Genomic DNA, 19,790 nt, shown 5'->3' on the forward strand with positions numbered 1-19,790 from the left:
AAACAAACTTAGGGAGGAGGCTTCTAATGTTAACATGCATGAAACCAAGGCTATTACGGTTACAGAAGTCATCAAAAGAGAGCGCCTGGGAAATAGGAGTGGAGCTGGGGGCTGCAGGGCCAGGATTAACCTCTACATCACCAGAGGAACAGAGGAGGAGTAGGATGAGGGTACGGCTAAAGGCAATCAGGACTGGTCGTTTAGTGCGTTCAGAGCAGAGAGGAAAAGGAGCAGGTTTCTGGGCGTGAGAGAATAGATTCAAGGCATAATGTACAGACAAAAGTATGGTAGGATGTGAGTATATTGGAGGTAAACCTAGGCATTGAGTAATGATGAGAGAGATATTGTCTCCAGAAACATTTAAACCAGGTGATGTCACCGCATATGTGGGAGGTAGAACTAAATGGTTGGTTAAGGCATATTGAGTAGGGCTAGAGGCTCTACAGTGAAATAAGACAGTATTCACTAACCAGGACAGTAATGGACAAGGATAATTGATATTAGGAAGAGGCATGCATAGCCGGGTGATCAATAGGGGTCCAGCGAGTGAGTTGGGCTGGCTGGAGACACGGCGATTCAGACAGCTAGCCTTGTATATATGCCTTGTCCATCCCTTACTTCAAAGGCAATTATAGTCAATGAACTAATCACTCATCATCATATTGATGTGATTGGCTTGACTGAAACATGGCTTAAGCCTGATGAATTTACTGTGTTAAATGAGGCCTCACCTCCTGGCTACACTAGTGACCATATCCCCCGTGCATCCCGCAAAGGCGGAGGTGTTGCTAACATTTACGATAGCAAATTTCAATGTACAAAAACAAAATGACGTTTTCGTCTTTTGAGCTTCTAGTCATGAAATCTATGCAGCCTACTCAATCACTTTTTATAGCTACTGTTTACAGGCCTCCTGGGCCATATACAGTGTTCCTCATTGAGTTCCCTGAATTCCTATCGGACCTTGTAGTCATAGCAGATAATATTCTAATCTTTGGTGACTTTAATATTCACATGGAAAAGTCCACAGACCCACTCCAAAAGGCTTTCGGAGCCATCATCGACTCAGTGGGTTTTGTCCAACATGTCTCTGGACCTACTCACTGTCACAGTCATACTCTGGACCTAGTTTTGTACCATGGAATAAATGTTGTGGATCTTAATGTTTTTCCTCATAATCCTGGACTATCGGACCACCATTTTATTACATTTGCAATTGCAACAAATAATCTGCTCAGACCCCAACCAAGGAACATCAAAAGTCGTACTATAAATTCACAGACAACACAAAGATTCCTTGATGTCCTTCCAGACTCCCTCTGTCTACCCAAGGACGCCAGAGGACAAAAATCGGTTAACCACCTAACTGAGGAACTCAATTTAACCTTGCGCAATACCCTAGATGCAGTTGCACCCCTAAAAACATTTGTCATAAGAGCTAGCTCCCTGGTATACAGAAAATACCCGAGCTCTGAAGCAAGCTTCCAGAAAATTGGAACGGAAATGGCGCCACACCAAACTGGAAGTCTTCCGACTAGCTTGGAAAGACAGCACCGTGCAGTATCAAAGAGCCCTTACTGCTGCTCGATCATCCTATTTTTCCAACTTAATTGAGGAAAATAATAACAATCCGAAATTCCTTTTTGATACGGTCGCAACGCCAACTAAAAAGCAGCATTCCCCAAGAGAGGATGGCTTTCACTTCAGCAGTAATAAATTCATGAACTTCTTTGAGGAAAAGATCATGATTATTAGAAAGCAAATTACGGACTCCTCTTTAAATCTGCGTATTCCTTCAAAGCTCAGTTGTCCTGAGTCTGCACAACTCTGCCAGGACCTAGGATCAAGAGATACACACCAGTGTTTTAGTACTATATCTCTTGACACAATGATGAAAATAATCATGGCCTCTAAACCTTCAAGCTGCATACTGGACCCTATTCCAACTAAACTACTGAAAGAGCTGCTTCCTGCGCTTCCTATGTTGAACATAATAAACGGCTCTCTATCCACCAGATGTGTACCAAACTCACTAAAAGTGGCAGTAATAAAGCCTCTCTTGAAAAACCCAAACCTTGATCCAGAAAATATAAAAAACTAATCGGCCTAAATCGAATCTTCCATTTCTCTCAAAATTTTTAGAAAAGGCTGTTACACAGCAACTCACTGCCTTCCTGAAGACAAACAATGTATACGAAATGCTTCAGTCTGGTTTTAGACCCCATCATAGCACTGAGACTGCACTTGTGAAGGTGGTAAATGACATCAGACCTAGGCTCTGCATCTGTCCTCGTGCTCCTAGACCTTAGTGCTGCATTTGATACCATCGATCACCACATTCTTTTGGAGAGATTGGAAACCCAAATTGGTCTACACGGACAAGTTCTGGTTTAGATCTTATCTGTCGGAAAGATATCAGTTTGTCTCTGTGAATGGTTTGTCCTCTGACAAATCAACTGTAAATTTCGGTGTTCCTCAAGGTTCTGTTTTAGGACCACTACTTTTTTACCTCTTGGGGATGTCATTCGAAAACATAATGTTAACATTCACTGCTATGCGGATGACACACAGCTGTACATTTCAATGAAACATGGTGAAGCCCCAAAATTGCCCTCGCTAGAAGCATATGTTTCAGACATAAAGAGGTGGATGGCTGCAAACTTTCGACTTTTAAACTCGGACAAAACAGAGATGCTTGTTCTAGGTCCCAAGAAACAAAGAGATCTTCTGTTGAATCTGACAATTAATCTTAATGGTTGTACAGTCGTCTCAAATAAAACTGTGAAGGACCTCGGCGTTACTCTGGACCCTGATCTCTCTTTTGAAGAACATATCAAGACTGTTTCAAGGACAGCTTTTTTTCATCTACGTAACATTGCAAAAATCAGAAACTTTATGTCCAAAAATGATGCAGAAAAATTAATCCATGCTTTTGTTACTTCTAGGTTAGACTACTGCAATGCTCTACTTTCCGGCTACCCGGATAAAGCACTAAATAAACTTAAGTGCTGAATACAGCTGATAGAATCCTGACTAGAACCCCAAAATTTGATCATATTACTCCAGTGCTAGCCTCCCTACACTGGCTTCCTGTCAAGGCAAGGGCTGATTTCAAGGTTTTACTGCTAACCTACAAAGCATTACACGGGCTTGCTCCTACCTGATTTGGTCCTGCCGTACACACCAACACGTACGCTACGGTCACAAGACGCAGGCCTCCTAATTGTCCCTAGAATTTCTAAGCAAACAGCTGGAGGCAGGGCTTTCTCCTATAGAGCTCCATTTTTATGGAATGGTCGGCCTACCCATGTGAGAGATGCAAACTCGGTCTCAACATTTAAGTCTTTACTGAAGACTCACCTCTTCAGTGGGTCATATGATTGAGTGTAGTCTGGCCCAGGAGTGTGAAGATGAACGGAAAGGCTCTGGAGCAACAAACCGCCCTTGCTGTCTCTGCCTGGCCGGTTCCCCTCTTTCCACTGGGATTCTCTGCCTCTAACCCTATTACAGAGTCCCTGGCTTACTAGGGCTCTTTCATACCGTCCCTAGGAGGGGTGCGTCACTTGAGTGGGTTGAGTCACTGATGTGATCTTGTCTGGGTTGGCGCCCCCCCTTGGGTTGTGCCGTGGCGGAGATCTTTGTGGGCTATACTCGGCCTTGTCTCAGGATGGTAAGTTGGTGGTTGAAGATATCCCTCTAGTGGTGTGGGGGCTATGCTTTGGCAAAGTGGGTGGGGTTAAATCCTTCCTGTTTGGCCCTGTCCGGGGGTGTCATCGGATGGGGCCACAGTGTCTCCTGACCCCTCCTGTCTCAGCCTCCAGTATTTATGCTGCAGTAGTTCATGTGTCTGTGGCTCGGGTCAGTTTGTTATATCTGGAGTACTTCTCCTGTCCTATCCGGTGTCCTGTGTGCATTTAAGTATGCTCTCTCTAATTCTCTCTTTCTCTCTTTCTTTCTCTCTCTCGGAGGACCTGAGCCATAGGACCATGCCTCAGGACTACCTGACATGATGACTCCTTGCTGTCCCCAGTCCACCTGACCGTGCTGCTGCTCCAGTTTCAACTGTTCTGCCTGTGATTATTATTATTTGACCATGCTGGTCTTTTATGAACATTTGAACATCTTGGCCATGTTCTGTTATAATCTCCACCCGGCACAGCCAGAAGAGGACTGGCCAACCCACATAGCCTGGTTCCTCTCTAGGTTTCTTCCTAGGTTTTGGCCTTTCTAGGGAGTTTTTCCTAGCCACCGTGCTTCTACACCTGCATTGCTTGCTGTTTGGGGTTTTAGGCTGGGTTTCTGTACAGCACTTTGAGATATCAGCTGATGTACGAAGGGCTATATAAATAAATTTGATTTGAGCTAGCAGACCGGGGCTAGCAAGCTAGCAGACTGGGGCTAGCAAGCTAGCAGAATGGTCTTATAGGGACATATCTTTGGAGGAAAGCTTCTTTTGGCCTCCGCGTGAATTGACGTTGATAGACCAGTCGTGATGGATTAATAGGGTTCCCGAGTCCATTTGGCAATTTGGCAATTTGCCAATGGATCTATATAGCTAACAGTCCAATATGCTCTACCCAGCTAGCAGCTAGCGGGCCGTGGCTAGCGGACGGGCATTCAGGGGACGGCGCGATATCGAGGCCAGTTGAATACCCCCTCGAGCAAATTACGTCGTAGTCCAGTCATGAAGGATCGACGGGGTTCCGTGCCCCGTACCGGCAGTAGAAGTGGTGGGCCTCTTTAGCTAGCCGGGAGAAAGGGCCTAGCATGGGATAGCTCCAGGCTAATTGGCGCTTGCTCTGGGACAGACGTTAGCCAGTACTCGGATAGCAGCTAGCAAGCTGCAATGATCCAGATGAAAATGTCCAGAGCTTGCGGTAGGAATCCGGGGATATGGTGAGAAAACAGGTCCGGTATGCTCTGGTATGAGTCGCGTTGTACAAACTGGTGAGAGATTTCCGAGATAAAGGTTAGCTGATGACCGCTAGCAGTGGTTTGCTGACTACTAGCTAGTAGCTAGTGAGCTGGCTAGCATTTGTTGGGGGATTCCGGATTTGAGGTGAATAATACTTTAGAAAAAAACAGATCCGCACCACATTGGGTGAGGCGGGTTGCAGGAGTGTTTTGAAGTTGAGTTTTCGAAAAATTATAAAAAATATATGCGAAGAAAAAGATATACACGGGACTCGACAAGACGAGGACAAAAGACGTCTGACTGCTACGCCATCTTAGAACAATCCAGCCAGCAGATATGACAATGGTGTCCAGCCTAGGAGACATACAAGAAAAGCAGTCTGTAGGAAATGCAAGACTAACAGGACAACGAGGATGGAACTGATGATGAACAATGCCTGAATGATGTTAGACCAGCTGAATGATGTTAGACCAGCTGAATGATGTTAGACCAGCTGAATGATGTTAGACCAGCTGAATGATGTTAGACCAGCTGAATGATGTTAGACCAGCTGAATGATGTTAGACCAGCTGAATGATGTTAGACCAGCTGAATGATGTTAGAACAGCTGAATGATGTTAGACGAGCTGAATGATGTTAGACCAGCTGAATGATGTTAGACCAGTACTGTTTATCCCACACCTGGGCACAATTCACCCTTTACTTAACTCGGCCCACAGAGATATTGTCGCTACTGTCAAGCTTACAAACCCCCTGCAGATGAAAGTTGTGCTATCTGATGTAAGACAATGGGGCATAACAAAAACTACTGACACTACTTATTGAATTAGTGCATGTCTTTCTTCTAGTCACTAGTACACAGTGTATTTTCAGTAACACATTTAGAATATGTGGAATGTTCACAGTTCACACAATAATCTTCCCCGACCCGTGTAGACAATGGTTGTTTTCAAAAACATACAAAAACAGTTCCTATCCAAAAGTCTTCCAAATCCTAACAGTCCAGGGATCAGGAGAATGGTTATTACACTCTAATAGTTTCCTGTTGATGTCATTATTTTTGATTGGTCCTTGACACACATTTCTTCCCAGAGAACAGACTGTTATTGGCTAATGTTCCGTGTGTATTCCTGTCCGCTTAGGCCGGTGTCTAATCAGGAAGCTGAATGCGGGGGCACAAGTGGTTTGTGGTGGTGTGTTCAGGGGGTCTGCTGCTCTTCATGATCTGATTAGGCCAGAGGCTGGACCAGAGGCTGGGTATATTGGGCCTAGGGCTGGAGTATTGGGCCTGAGGTCTAGGTCTGAGACTGGGGTATGGGGCTGGGGTATTGGGCCTGAGGTCTAGGTCTGAGACTGGGGTATGGGGCTGGGGTATTGGGCCTGAGGTCTAGGTCTGGGGTATTGGGCCTGAGGTCTAAGTCTGGGGTATTGGGCCTGAGGTCTAGGTCTGGGGTATTGGGTCTGAGGTCTAGGTCTGGGGTATTGGGTCTGAGGTCTAGGTCTGGGGTATTGGGCCTGAGGTCTAGGTCTGGGGTATTGGGCCGGAGGTCTAGGTCTGGAGTATTGGGCCTGAGGTCTAGGTCTGGGGTATTGGGCCTGAGGTCTAGGTCTGGGGAATTGGGTCTGAGGTCTAGGTCTGGGGAATTGGGTCTGAGGTCTAGGTCTGGGGTATTGGGCCTGAGGTCTAGGTCTGGGGTATTGGGCCTGAGGTCTAGGTCTGGGGTATAGGGCCTGAGGTCTAGGTCTGGGGTATTGGGCCCTGAGGTCTAGGTCTGGGGTATTGGCCTGAGGTCTGGGTCTGGGGTATTGGGCCTGAGGTCTAGGTCTGGGGTATTGGGCCTGAGCTCTAGGTCTGGGGTATAGGGCCTGAGGTCTAGGTCTGGGGTATAGGGCCTTAGGTCTAGGTCTGGGCTATTGGGCATGAGGTCTAGGTCTGGGGTATTGGGCCTGAGGTCTATGTCTGGGGTATTGGGCTTGAGGTCTAGGTCTGGGTTATAGGGCTTGGTCCAAGCCTAGGGGGGTCAGTCAGTCAGGGAGTTCTGGAAGCGTGAAATACCAGGAGCCCTGGCCTGCTGGAAAGGCAAAATGTGGTGAGGGAGAAGGAGCATTTCAGGAAGAGAGGGAGTATTTGTGGGAGATGACTTCATGGCTGAGGCTTGGCAGTGATAGCAGTGGAGAGCCACGATTGTTATGAGTGCGTTCAGTTGATGGAATTCATCCGGTCCACATCCTCGGTCCTCAGCTTGGGAGGGCTAAACATAGTATGACTGCAGACTATGCAAGGCACACACACATGCACGCAAGGACACGCACACACAGTCACTCGCACGCAAACACGCACACTGGCTGCCACATTCGGGTGCCATCATCCATACTGTATCCAAACCATGACTCAGTATCAGGCCAGACATGGTGACATGACAATAGAGTCACAGCCTGCTCTAATAACAAATTCTCAGTTTTGTTTGTTGACAACACAACATACTAACCTTATCCCTGCTCATCTCATCACCACTACTTCAATATCAAGATTAGGGGTGCGTTCACAAAAGCTCACCCCAAGGTAATCCAGCCAGCAGGCATGTAATATAATTAGATTAGAGCTACATTCACAACAACAACCCCGTTAAGTTCATTAGAGGTACTTTCACAACAATAGCAAACCATTTGCATTTGTTACAATAGCATTCACAACCACCCCTTTATGTTCATTACACCTACATTCACTAGTCACTTTCACCCTGAGCAGAACATTACCTAATTGAAAATCTGATCTCAGACATTCATTAAAATATTTTATAACCAGAGCTAATTGCATGTTGGAGAGGGGGTGATGTAATGTGTAATTACAACACTGTGAGACACTGTCATTAACTCATGCTAATGACCCTTCTCTCTCTCTCTCTCTTTCTCTTCAGTAGCTAATTAACAGGGCTTGATAATAGTATGGAATCTTAATGGGGCTCCAGTCTGTATCAAATAAAAGTGTGTTGTATTAGTTAGCTGTCACCATGACCTAATAATTAATCAGCAGTGTATTAGTATGTGGATATGCTTGCCTTAGTGTGTTAAATGAGGATAACATAGGGGGACAAATAAGGGACTAAACCTATGCAGTCTTTACACATCTCACTGATAAGAATACTTGTGGACTACAGGAAGAGGAGCTGATGCAATTGTAGCAGCTAATGGGGATCCACATAAAGAGATGTGTCTGTCTGTATCTGTCTGTCTGTATCTGTCTGTCTGTGGTTGACATGTGTAGATGGTTTACTGACAGTGTTACAATCCTCTGCAGCCCTGGGCCAGTAGGGGGCGACGTCTCCCTGAGTAGGCAGATGAGGAGGAACCCTATGACTGAGAACTCCTGGTTGTCAACTCTCCGATGCGTGTGTCTCGGGTGCGTTTGTGGTCTTGTCTGTAAGGTTTCAAAACCTGCCACATTCTGTTGCGTGTCTGTACTGTGTGTTGACACTGAGTTGCATGCCAGCCGCGGGTACACCACTACTGTCTGTAGTTAGATGTGGTGTGTGCATGCCAGTCTTCTGCCATGGTGATGGGGAATTCCGTGTGTCTGTCCATCAGAAAATAACAGGCAGAGATTTATTTCAACAGCCTCCGTGAATGGCATTAAGTACCAACATGTCACTGTCAGTGTGTTTGTGTTTGTTCCCCGTCCATTACGAAGAAGATCTGTATTCCCGATAGGGAGTGTGTGCTTGTGTTTTGTTTTAACTACCAGAAAGCCTCACAAGGATAGTAAAACAAGGAAAATTGGATAAATGGGGGATATTTCACCGGGTCCCCACAAGAAAAAAGTAGATTGAGGTTAAATATTGTATAACAGGGATTACACAGTAGATTACCTACGAACATACATTTATCAGAGGGAGATCACATTGATATCATGTGGTTTCTGCAGGCTTGTAGAAGTTTCAGTCAGAGGCAGGCATCAAACCACAGAGAGAGGGAGGGTGATCTGGACGTGTGTGTGAGGTGGTGGTGATGGTACTGAGTCAACATGTGCGATGTCCTGTCTTCCCTGTCAACGGTACTGTTGCTTTACGCTGAAGAATCCATCTTCTCAATGCAGTGTGCTTTACCTCACTTGTTTGTATTCGGCGCATGTGACAAATAAAATTTGATTCGATTTTATATGACTTAGAGGTGAGATGAGGTCGGGTAATATGAACACCGAAATGATCTCCATATGATGGCCAAGGGCAAGATGATAGCCGTTATTCAGCGCATCAAGTGTGAGATCTCACCTGAAAAAAACCTCCTCAATACAGAGACCTAATTTTACCACTAAGAACTTGAAGAATTTCTATCAAAACTTTAGGTATTGCAAACGTAACTGTGCATTAAAAGATTTTTATGTGTTCCATTTATATTTGATTGAAATGCAAATTGTAACACAAGCACAAAATGATTGGGTAAATGGCGAGCCATGATGGTGGATAAATTGCAAAGCTCCTGAAAGGAGAAAGATAGTAAGCACTGTAATGTTTTCACCATTTTGTGCTTGTATAAGAATGGAAAGAATATTGTGATGGACATTTTCTACTGGACGTGTTTAAAAATACACGAGGATGGGATGGGAGAGTATATTTCAATTATGTTTTCTGCAAACACTATTAAACTAAGAGATGGTGCAAAGGAAAGTAAGAACATAATTCTATCTTGCATGACCTGCTCATTGGTGACTCATACCTTCAGGGCTTTCTGGGCTGGTTCGCTGGAGCCAATCACGATGAGGCCTGGTCCTCCCATGCTGCAGAAGCTCTTCAGGTGTAGACCATCTGTGACAGGGACGGTGGACACAGCGTAGTCCTGCAAACACACAACAACCCTACAGCATTACACACACTGATAATTGGACTAAACAGGCCCCACTGGGAAAGGTAACCTAACCGGCATTGGTTGAGAGTTTGACAGATGAGTTCACCAAAGCCCTAGGCCACTGATTAGCTGAGAGTCTGAGAGGTGAGGTCACCGGAGCCCCAGGACACAGGCCCCTCCCCTCAGTCTGTAATTACAGCGGTGGTTTTAGGACAGAGAGAGAGAACAGTCCATGACTTGGGTGACTGGAGTCCTTGACAATTTTTTGGGCCTTCCTCTGACACCGCCTTGTATATAGGTCCTGGATGTCAGGAAGCTTGGCCCCAGTGATGTACTGGGTCATCCGCACTACCGTCTGTAGCGCCTTACAGTCTGATGCAGAGCAGTTGCCATACCAGGCGGTGATGCGACCAGTCAGGATGCTCTTGATGGTGCAGCTGTAGAGCTTTTTGGGGACCCATGCAAAATCTTTTCAGTCTCCTGAGGGGGAAAAGGTGTTGTTGTGACCTCTTCACAACTGTCTTGGTGTGTTTGGACCATGATAGTTCTTTAGCTCACTGCACATGTTGCCTGTAATCCATGGCTTTTGGTTGCGATATGACGTACAATCACTGTGGGGACGACGTCGTCGATGCACTTATTGATTAAGCTGGTGACTGAGGTGGTATACTCCTCAATGCCATTGGATGAATCCCGGGAACATTTTCCAGTCTGTGCTAGCAAAACAGTCCCATAGTGTAGCATCCATGTCATCTGACCACTTCCATATTAAGCGAGACACTGGTACTTCCTGCTTTAGTTTTTACTTGTAAGCAGGAATCAGGAGGATATAATTGTGGTCAGATTTGCTAAATGGAGGGCGAGTGACAGCTTTGTATGAGTCTCTCTTTATGGAGTAAACGGCGTGACAGTACCCCCCTCCCCCAAAAGGTGCATACTCCGGCCGCAAAACCTGACTCTAAAGGGTAGGGTCCAGGTGGGCCTTCTTACGGCGGCGGCTCGGGTGTGGGACATGGCCCCCGCTCCTCCTCAGTCTTGGCCCACTTAGGTGCGGGCCCCGGACTGAAGGGCGCCACTGGACTGAGGGGCACCTCTGGACTGAGGGGCGCCTCTGGACTGAGGGGCGCCTCTGGACTGAGGGGCTGCGATTCTGGCAGCTGTGGAGTGAAGGGCGACTCTGGCGGCTCTGGAGTGAAGGGCGACTCTGGCGGCTCCGGAGTGAAGGGCGGCTCTGGCGCCTCTGGACTGACGGGCGGCTCTGGACTGAGGGGCTGCGATTCTGGCAGCTCTGGAGTGAAGGGCGACTCTGGCGGCTCCAGAGTGAAGGGCGGCTCTGGACTGACGGGCGGCTCTGGCGCCTCTGGACTGACGGGCGGCTCTGGCAGCTCCGGACAGGAGGGTGGCTCTGGCAACTCCGGAAAGGAGGGCGGCTCTGGCAGCTCCGGACAGGAGGGAGACTTGGTTCTGGCCAGGACTCACCAGGCTGGGGAGACATAAAGGCGGCGTCTTCCTTGGCCGAGGCACAGGATACACAGGGCCGTGGAGGCGCACTGGCGGTCTCGACCGCATAGCTGCCCCCCCCACCCCACATTCTGGCTGGATGCCAGTTTCCACCCGACAAATGCGGGACGCTGGCACCGAGCACACTGGCCTGTGAATACTCGGCCGAGACACAGTGCACATCACTCCATAGCACGGGGCCTGATCTGTCACCTGCTCGCCCCCGTAAGCACGGGGAGTGGGCTCAGGTCTCCAACCTGACGCAACCGAGGTGCACACAAACACACACGGAAAAATACTTACCCACAAAACACAGGTGGGAAAAGGCTACCTAAGTATGGTTCTCAATCAGTGACAACGACAGACAGCTGTCCCAGCCAAAAACAAAGAAATACAAAAACGTAGAAAAAATAACATGGAATGGCCACCCTAGTCACACCCTGGCCTAACCAAAATAGAGAATAAAAAGCCTCTCTATGGCCAGGGCGTGACAAGTACATTGTCTTCTTGTGACATGGGTTTGATTAGCAGGTCCACTGTGGCAGGAATGGACATGTTATATGGAGCGTCAATTCACTGCTATGTCATATCTGAAACATCATACCTTCCCCTGTTTCTCTGGCCTGGTCCATATTAAGGGAAAAGTTCATTTGACTTACTTACTAAATGTTACTTACTTTAACCTCTTTTTGCTTAAGAGTCAGCCTAGATGAAAGCAAATCTCCTCTCTGACTGGAACAAGGGATTGCATTTCCTGACAGTTTATCATGTGTGAAATTGTCCTCTTCCCCTCATCACCAAAGTCTTTCCTGCTCTCTTAACTCAACCCTCAGAGTTCATTTGAATGAATCAAAGCAAAGTAGACCACTTAATCAAACTGTCGTCATTCCTTATCAATGGAAAGACAGTTTAGCCCAAACAGTGATTCAAAGAGATAGCAGAAGTAAAATGCCCTCCACTGAGCTTATTGTGAGAGACATGATAACAACTTATCATATTGTGGGGAATCTCAGCGATGTGTTCAGCTTTGAGATACATTTTGAGTGAGAAGTTCTGCTGTGCTAATTGTAATGTATGTTCATTCATTTCTAGAGAAAGTTTTCTTTATGGCGTCTGACTGATGCTGTACAGTGTTGTGACCCTGAATGGGAGACAATAGCCTGGTACATTAGTCTCCCCTGCACTTTGACCTCCTCCACTTCCTCCGTTTCCCCCACTCAACAAGGATCATAAAGGAGAAGAAGAGATCTAACCCCTCACTCACATCTGTGGTTAATCCTGGCCTGACCAGAACAGAATGTTCAATGGTCCTAAATGTGATAAAGGAAGGAGGAAAAACGATAGTAGGGAAAAAGACCCGACTTATCAAGAATAAAAGTGAGAGGCTGAGAGAGATATGATGGTGGAATTTAAATGAGTCACAGACTGGGTCAGAAAAACAGGCAGTAAGAAACATTCAGATTATTGTTGGGGGTTGAACTCTCCAGGACCCCATGGCCTTACAAGTCAGCAAAGGCCTTCTGACTGTGTGTGTGTGTGTGTGTGTTAAGGAGACTGGGGTTGAATGACCCTCTTCCACCTAGAGTATATGCACTGATCTTCCAGTCCTCTAATATCTCAGTACAGTATGTGCAGGCCTTCTCTGGTTTCTCTTCGGTACTAATTCAATCAATTCATCTCATTAACTAACCATAGATTCCTGATACACCAGGTTTGCCAACTACTCAATGTCAAATCAAATGTATTTCTAAAGCCCTTCTTACATCAGCTGATGTCTCAAAGTGCTGTACAGAAACCCAGCCTAAAACCCCAAACAGCAAGCAATGCAGGTGTAGAAGCACGGTGGCTAGGAAAAACTCCCTAGAAAGGCCAAAACCTAGGAAGAAACCTAGTGAGGAACCAGGCTATGAGGGGTGGCCAGTCCTCTTCTGGCTGTGCCAGGTGGAGATTATAACAGAACATGGCCAAGATGTTCAAATGTTCATAAATGACCAGCCTGGTCAAATATTAATAATCACAGTAGTTGTCGAGGGTGCAGCAAGTCAGCACCTCAGGAGTAAATGTCAGTTGGCTTTTCATAGCTGATCATTGAGAGGTTGTAGTCTAATCAATAGCTGATTAGAATGCCCTGTGGCCCTCGAGACCCCTGAATGAGACCAGGATTACCTCACTAATGGTGGTTTGATTGCACAGGAAGTCAATCTGAATAATCTCAGGGTGTACTGCTCTAGTCTGCTCTCACTCACCTTGAACGCGTCCGCCAGGATCTCAGCTCCTCTCTGATTGGTCCGTTTGGAAAGGCCCACGAAGAATTCTCTACCTGAGGAAAAACAGACGACAACCTGTGGTCAGTATGGAGAGCGAGAGAAAATAGAGGCATAAACAGATAGAGAGAGAAAGGAGGAAGAGAAGAGAGACACAGACGGATAGACAGACAGAGAGAGATAGATAGAAAGATAGAAACAGGAGTGGCCTTGTCACAACTTCTACCGAAGTCGGTTCCTCTCCTTGTTCGGACGGTGTTCGGCGGTCGACGTCACCGGTCTTCTAGCCATCGCTGATCCATTTTTCATTTTCCATTTGTTTTGTCTTGTTTTCCCACACACCTGGTTTTCATTCCCTCATTACGTGTTGTGTATTTAACCCTCTGTTCCCGCCGTACGGAATTGTTTGTTTAAGTGCTTGTGCACATTGGTGTCTGGTGCACGACGGCGTTTGTACCCATACGTTGTTATTCTGGATGCCGGTGGTTTGGTATATTAAACTGCTCTGGTTATTACCCAGTTCTGCTCTCCTGTGTCTGACTTCTCTGCCACCAGTTACACACCCCTTACAGGCCTGAATGTTTTGCTCACCACTCCAGAGCAGAGCGAATGGGCGTAGCTGCTGAGCTTTTACAAATGATCCATTAGCGACGCCGTTGCCAAGAGGAAATGTTTTTAGCCCTGCCTGCCATGTGAAACCCATTTCAGTTGGATGAGATGGGAGGTAACACACCACGGAGAGAGAGCCAACGTCTAGAAACTCAATTAAGTGTTCTAGGGCTTTTTCCAAGCCCTAAACAGCATACAGAATGAACCACACTAGATTCACAGGCAAGGCAGCACAACTGATACAGAACATACAGAGAGGGAACATTATAAAGACCTTGGTTTCTCTACCTCTGCTCTCATCAGGTTTATTGTGAGCTGCCTGATGTGGAACAAGGCAGCTGATGAAATTAGATGGTGTGTGTTTGTGTGTATGGGGGAGGCTTCTTTTCCATTTGAGAGAACCATTTTCAATCATGCATAAAAATGGTACCACACAGCCAGTCAGTTTGTAATTTGCCATTTTAGTTCAGGTCACATCAACTACTTGACTATTCAGAGTTACAACTATTCTGAACAATTTTAATCACACCCCTGTGGTGATAGGTCATATCATTTGCATGATAAAGTGGTCATAAATGTTTAGTTCACTGAATATAGCAGTTTCCATAGTGATCAATTATGGTAGTGGCAGTGGCCTTGGCAGGTAATGGTGATAATGGTGTTTTATTGATGGGATATGGTGGTGTACCTGTAAAGAGGACGTCCCCTCCGTCCAGAGTGGCATTCTCATCAGACATGTCAACGATGTTCAGGCCCAGCTCCTTCAGGGTCTGCCGTATGGCCGCTGTCTAGAAAACACAAAGACCCAGAGAGACACATGGTTAAGACACAGAGAGAGACACACATGGTTAAGACACAGAGAGACACATGGTTAAGACACAGAGAGAGAGACACACATGGTTAAGACACAGAGAGACACATGGTTAAGACACAGAGAGACACACATGGTTAAGACACAGAGAGAGACACACATGGTTAAGACACACAGAGAGACACACATGGTTAAGACACAGATAGACACACATGGTTAAGACACAGAGAGAGACACACATGGTTAAGACACAGAGAGAGACACATATGGTTAAGACACAGAGAGAGACACATGGTTAAGACACAGAGAGAGAGACACACATGGTTAAGACACAGAGAGAGACACACATGGTTAAGACACAGAGAGAGACACATATGGTTAAGACACAGAGAGAGACACACATGGTTAAGACACAGAGAGAGACACACATGGTTAAGACACAGAGAGAGAGACACACATGGTTAAGACACAGAGAGAGACACACATGGTTAAGACACAGAGAGACACACATGGTTAAGACACAGAGAGAGACACACATGGTTAAGACACAGAGAGACACACATGGTTAAGACACAGAGAGAGAGACACATGGTTAAGACACAGAGAGACACACATGGTTAAGACACAGAGAGAGACATATATGGTTAAGACACAGATAGACACACATGGTTAAGACACAGAGAGAGACACACATGGTTAAGACACAGGTACACACACATGGTTAAGACACAGAGAGACACACATGGTTAAGACACAGGTACACACACATGGTTAAGACACAGAGAGAGACACATATGGTTAAGACACAGGTACACACACATGGTTAAGACACAGAGAGAGACACACATGGTTAAGACACAGAGAGAGACACACATGGTTCAGACACAGAGAGAGACACACATGGTTAAGACACAGGTACACACACATGGTTAAGACACAGAGAGAGACACACATGGTTAAGACACAGGTACACACACATGGTTAAGACACAGAGAGAGACACACATGGTTAAGACACAGAGAGAGACACACATGGTTAAGACACAGAGAGACACACATGGTTAAGACACAGGTACACACACATGGTTAAGACACAGAGAGAGACACACATGGTTAAGACACAGGTACACACACATGGTTAAGACACAGAGAGAGACACACATGGTTAAGACACAGAGAGAGACACACATGGTTAAGACACAGGTACACACACATGGTTAAGACACAGAGAGAGACACACATGGTTCAGACACAGAGAGAGACACATATGGTTAAGACACAGGTACACACACATGGTTAAGACACAGAGAGAGACACACATGGTTAAGACACAGAGAGAGACACACATGGTTCAGACACAGGTACACACACATGGTTAAGACACAGAGAGAGACACACATGGTTCAGACACAGGTACACACACATGGTTAAGACACAGAGAGAGACACACATGGTTCAGACACAGGTACACATACATGGTTAAGACACAGAGAGACACACATGGTTCAGACACAGGTACACACACATGGTTAAGACACAGAGAGACACACATGGTTAAGACACAGGTACACACACATGGTTAAGACACAGAGAGACACACATGGTTAAGACACAGGTACACACACAGGTTAAGACACAGAGAGACACATATGATTAAGACACAGTTACACGCACATAGGGACCCACACACAAAACATTCACTGCATGCCATCAATCTGTACCGCAAAGATCTGAGATTACATTGTAATGAGATTACATTACAACACACACCAACAGTAGAGCTCTCAATGACATCACATGGGTCATATACATACTGAGGGTAGCCCCACAGCCCCAAAAAAGTGTTCATTCACAGAAAGGTATTACGATGATATCATCATTACATATCATGTAAAATACGAGCGTTAAAAGGCAGATGATCAGACAGCAGAGCCAGGTTCTTGTTATGAAGCACGACAATAAAACCAAAACAGTCTGTCCAAGAGATCATCATTACATCATCTTAGCGATCCACGAAGTCATAACACAGGAAGTATGTTAAAGTTTTTATGAGGCCGCGACTGGAAATAGGGGTACATGGAGAGGAGACCAACACTAACCTAAAAAGGGTTGGAGGATTAAAAAACAATCCATCTAAGTCAAAGTGTTCCTGGGGCATTCTCTGGGTCAGCTGTGTGTGTGTGGGTGTGTGTGTGTGTGTCTCTGTAGAAGAATACCAGTTGTTTGGTGGAGGTGAACTGGGTCAGTATCGTCTGGCCGTGAGGGCTCTGACCACCCAGTCTGTTTTTGGGGTCCCCAGGGAACTAGGACCATCGAGATTCCACATGCCTCCATCTCACCATGACCTCAGCCTAGCTGACACCTGGGCCAAGCCATGAGGTCACCCAGGTAGCCTGTCATGCGGGCCACGCACAGATAACACAAACACGTAGTTTCTTACGCTCCCCCCCCCCACACACACACACACACACACACACCTCCAAGACCTCCCTTGTACCTCCATACTATGAAGTCAATTCTTAATGGTCAGCAAGGAAAATAGCTATTGGAATTGGACCAGACATTGTTTCCTTTAGAAGGTTATCAGTGGCAACACCTTCAGCTACAATTGAGATGAATAGTAATTGAGATGAATAGTAATTGAGATTAATAGTAATTGCCCTAAGATTTTAGGTCTACTTTCCCTCTCTGTGGCCTTATATTGTGTAGGGAGCCAAATCACATAAGTCAACATCTCCCTTTATTCAGTTTCATCTCCATTTCTCTATATCTCACTACTCTTTCCTTCCTTGCGGTTTAAGGGTGGAGAAAGCGCAACAAGGGGTTAAAATTCAACTTTATAATGAGTCCCCACCCCTTAGTCACCCTGCTAAGCCAACTACCCACCCTGGTCTACTCCAACATTCCTCCACAGCTGACCAGCCTAGTCCACCATTCCCCCACAGCTGACCAACCTACTCCACCATTCCCCCACAGCTGACCAGCCTACTCTAACATTCCCCACAGCTGACCAGCCTACTCCACCATTCCCCCACAGCTGACCAGCCTACTCCCCCATTCCCCACAGCTGACCAACCTACGCCACCATTCCCCACAGCTGACCAACCTACGCCATCATTCCCTCACAGCTGACCCTCCACCATTCCCCCACAGCTGACCAGCCTACTCCACCATTCCCCCACAGCTGACCAGCCTCCCCCTCTGACCATTCCCCCACAGCTGACCAGCCTACTCCACCATTCCCCCCCACAGCTGACCAACCTACGCCACCATTCCCCCAAAGCTGACCAACCTACCGCCATCATTCCCCCACAGCTGACCAACCTACTCCACCATTCCCCCACAGCTGACCAGCCTACTCCACCATTCCCCCACAGCTGACCAACCTACGCCACCATTCCCCCAGCTGACCACAGCTGACCAACCTACGCCACCATTCCCCCAAAGCTGACCAACCTACGCCATCATTCCCCCACAGCTGACCAACCTACTCCACCATTCCCCCACAGCTGACCAGCCTACTCCACCATTCCCCCACAGCTGACCAGCCTACTCCACCATTCCCCCACAGCTGACCAACCTACGCCATCATTCCCCCACAGCTGACCAACCTACTCCACCATTCCCCCACAGCTGACCAGCCTACTCCACCATTCCATAACCATGGGCACCCTCATAGATATTATCCTGACCAATTGCCCTCCAAATACACCTCTGCTGTTTTCAATCAGGATCTCAGCGATCACTGCCTCATGGCCTGCCTCCGTAATGGGTCAGCGGTCAAACGACCGCCGCTCATCACTGTCAAACGTTCCCTAAAACACTTCTGCGAGCAGGCCTTTCTAATCGACCTGGCCCGGGTATCCTGGAAGGATATTGCCCTCATCCCGTCAGTAGAGGACGCCTGGTCATTCTTTAAAAAGTAATTTCCTCACCATCTTAAATATACATGCCCCTTTCAAAAAATGTAGAACTAAGAACAGATATAGCCCTTGGTTCACTCCAGACCTGACTGCCCTCGACCCCGCGTTATGCAACTTTTTATGGAAGTAAGGAACCAATAGTCAGTTAGGAAAGCAAAGTTCTGGGACACTGTAAAGTCCATGGAGAATAAGAGCACCTGCTCCCAGCTGCCCACTGCACTGATGCTAGGAAACACTGTCACCACCGATAAATCCACGATAATCGAGAATTTCAATAAGCATTTCTCTACAGCTGGCTATGCTTTCCTCCTGGCTACCCCAACCCCGGCCAACAGCTCCCCATCCCCCGCAGCTACTTGCCCAAGCCTCCCCAGCTTCTCCTTTACCAAAATCCAGATAGCTGATGATAGCTGATGTTCTGAAAGAGCTGCAAAACCTGGACCCATACAAATCAGCTGGGCTAGACACAGCTGCAGAACATCTGTAAATAGCCCATCCAACTACCTAGATCATCCCCATATCGTTTTTAATTTTTTTTTGTTGCTCTTTTGCACACCAGTATTTCTACTTGCACATCATCATCTGCTCATCTATCACTCCAGTGTAAATTTGCTAAATTGTAATTACTTCGTTAGTATGGCCTATTTATTGCCTTACCTCCTTACTCCATTTGCACACACTGTATATAGATTTTTATATTGTGTAATTGATTGTACTTTTGTTTAACCCACATGTAACTCTGCTTTGCTTGGCCAGGTCACAATTGTAAATGAGAACTTGTTCTCAACTGGCCTACCTGGTTAAATAAAGGTGAACATTAAAAACATTTAAAAAATAATAATAATCCCCTACAGCTGACCAGCCTACTCCATCATTCCCCTACAGCTGACCAGCCTACTCCACCATTCCCCTACAGCTGACCAGCCT

At 46.6% G+C, this 19,790-nt stretch overlaps 1 protein-coding gene across 1 annotated transcript in view; it reads right to left on the reverse strand.

Annotated features, from left to right (window-relative positions):
• The window catches only part of LOC112246464 (N(G),N(G)-dimethylarginine dimethylaminohydrolase 1), a 132,446-nt gene that overhangs the window by 18,293 nt on the left and 94,363 nt on the right, over window positions 1-19,790 (reverse strand). Inside the window, exons 2-4 of the mRNA XM_024414781.2 lie at window positions 14,819-14,918; window positions 13,504-13,577; window positions 9,629-9,748 (exon numbers count right to left, since the gene is read on the reverse strand). Of these exons, the coding sequence (XP_024270549.1) occupies window positions 9,629-9,748; window positions 13,504-13,577; window positions 14,819-14,918 (294 nt within the window). The remainder of the gene's footprint in view (window positions 1-9,628; window positions 9,749-13,503; window positions 13,578-14,818; window positions 14,919-19,790) is intronic.

Source organism: Oncorhynchus tshawytscha, linkage group LG05 (genome assembly GCF_018296145.1).
Source record: "Oncorhynchus tshawytscha isolate Ot180627B linkage group LG05, Otsh_v2.0, whole genome shotgun sequence".
Taxonomy (NCBI): Eukaryota; Metazoa; Chordata; class Actinopteri; order Salmoniformes; family Salmonidae; genus Oncorhynchus; species Oncorhynchus tshawytscha.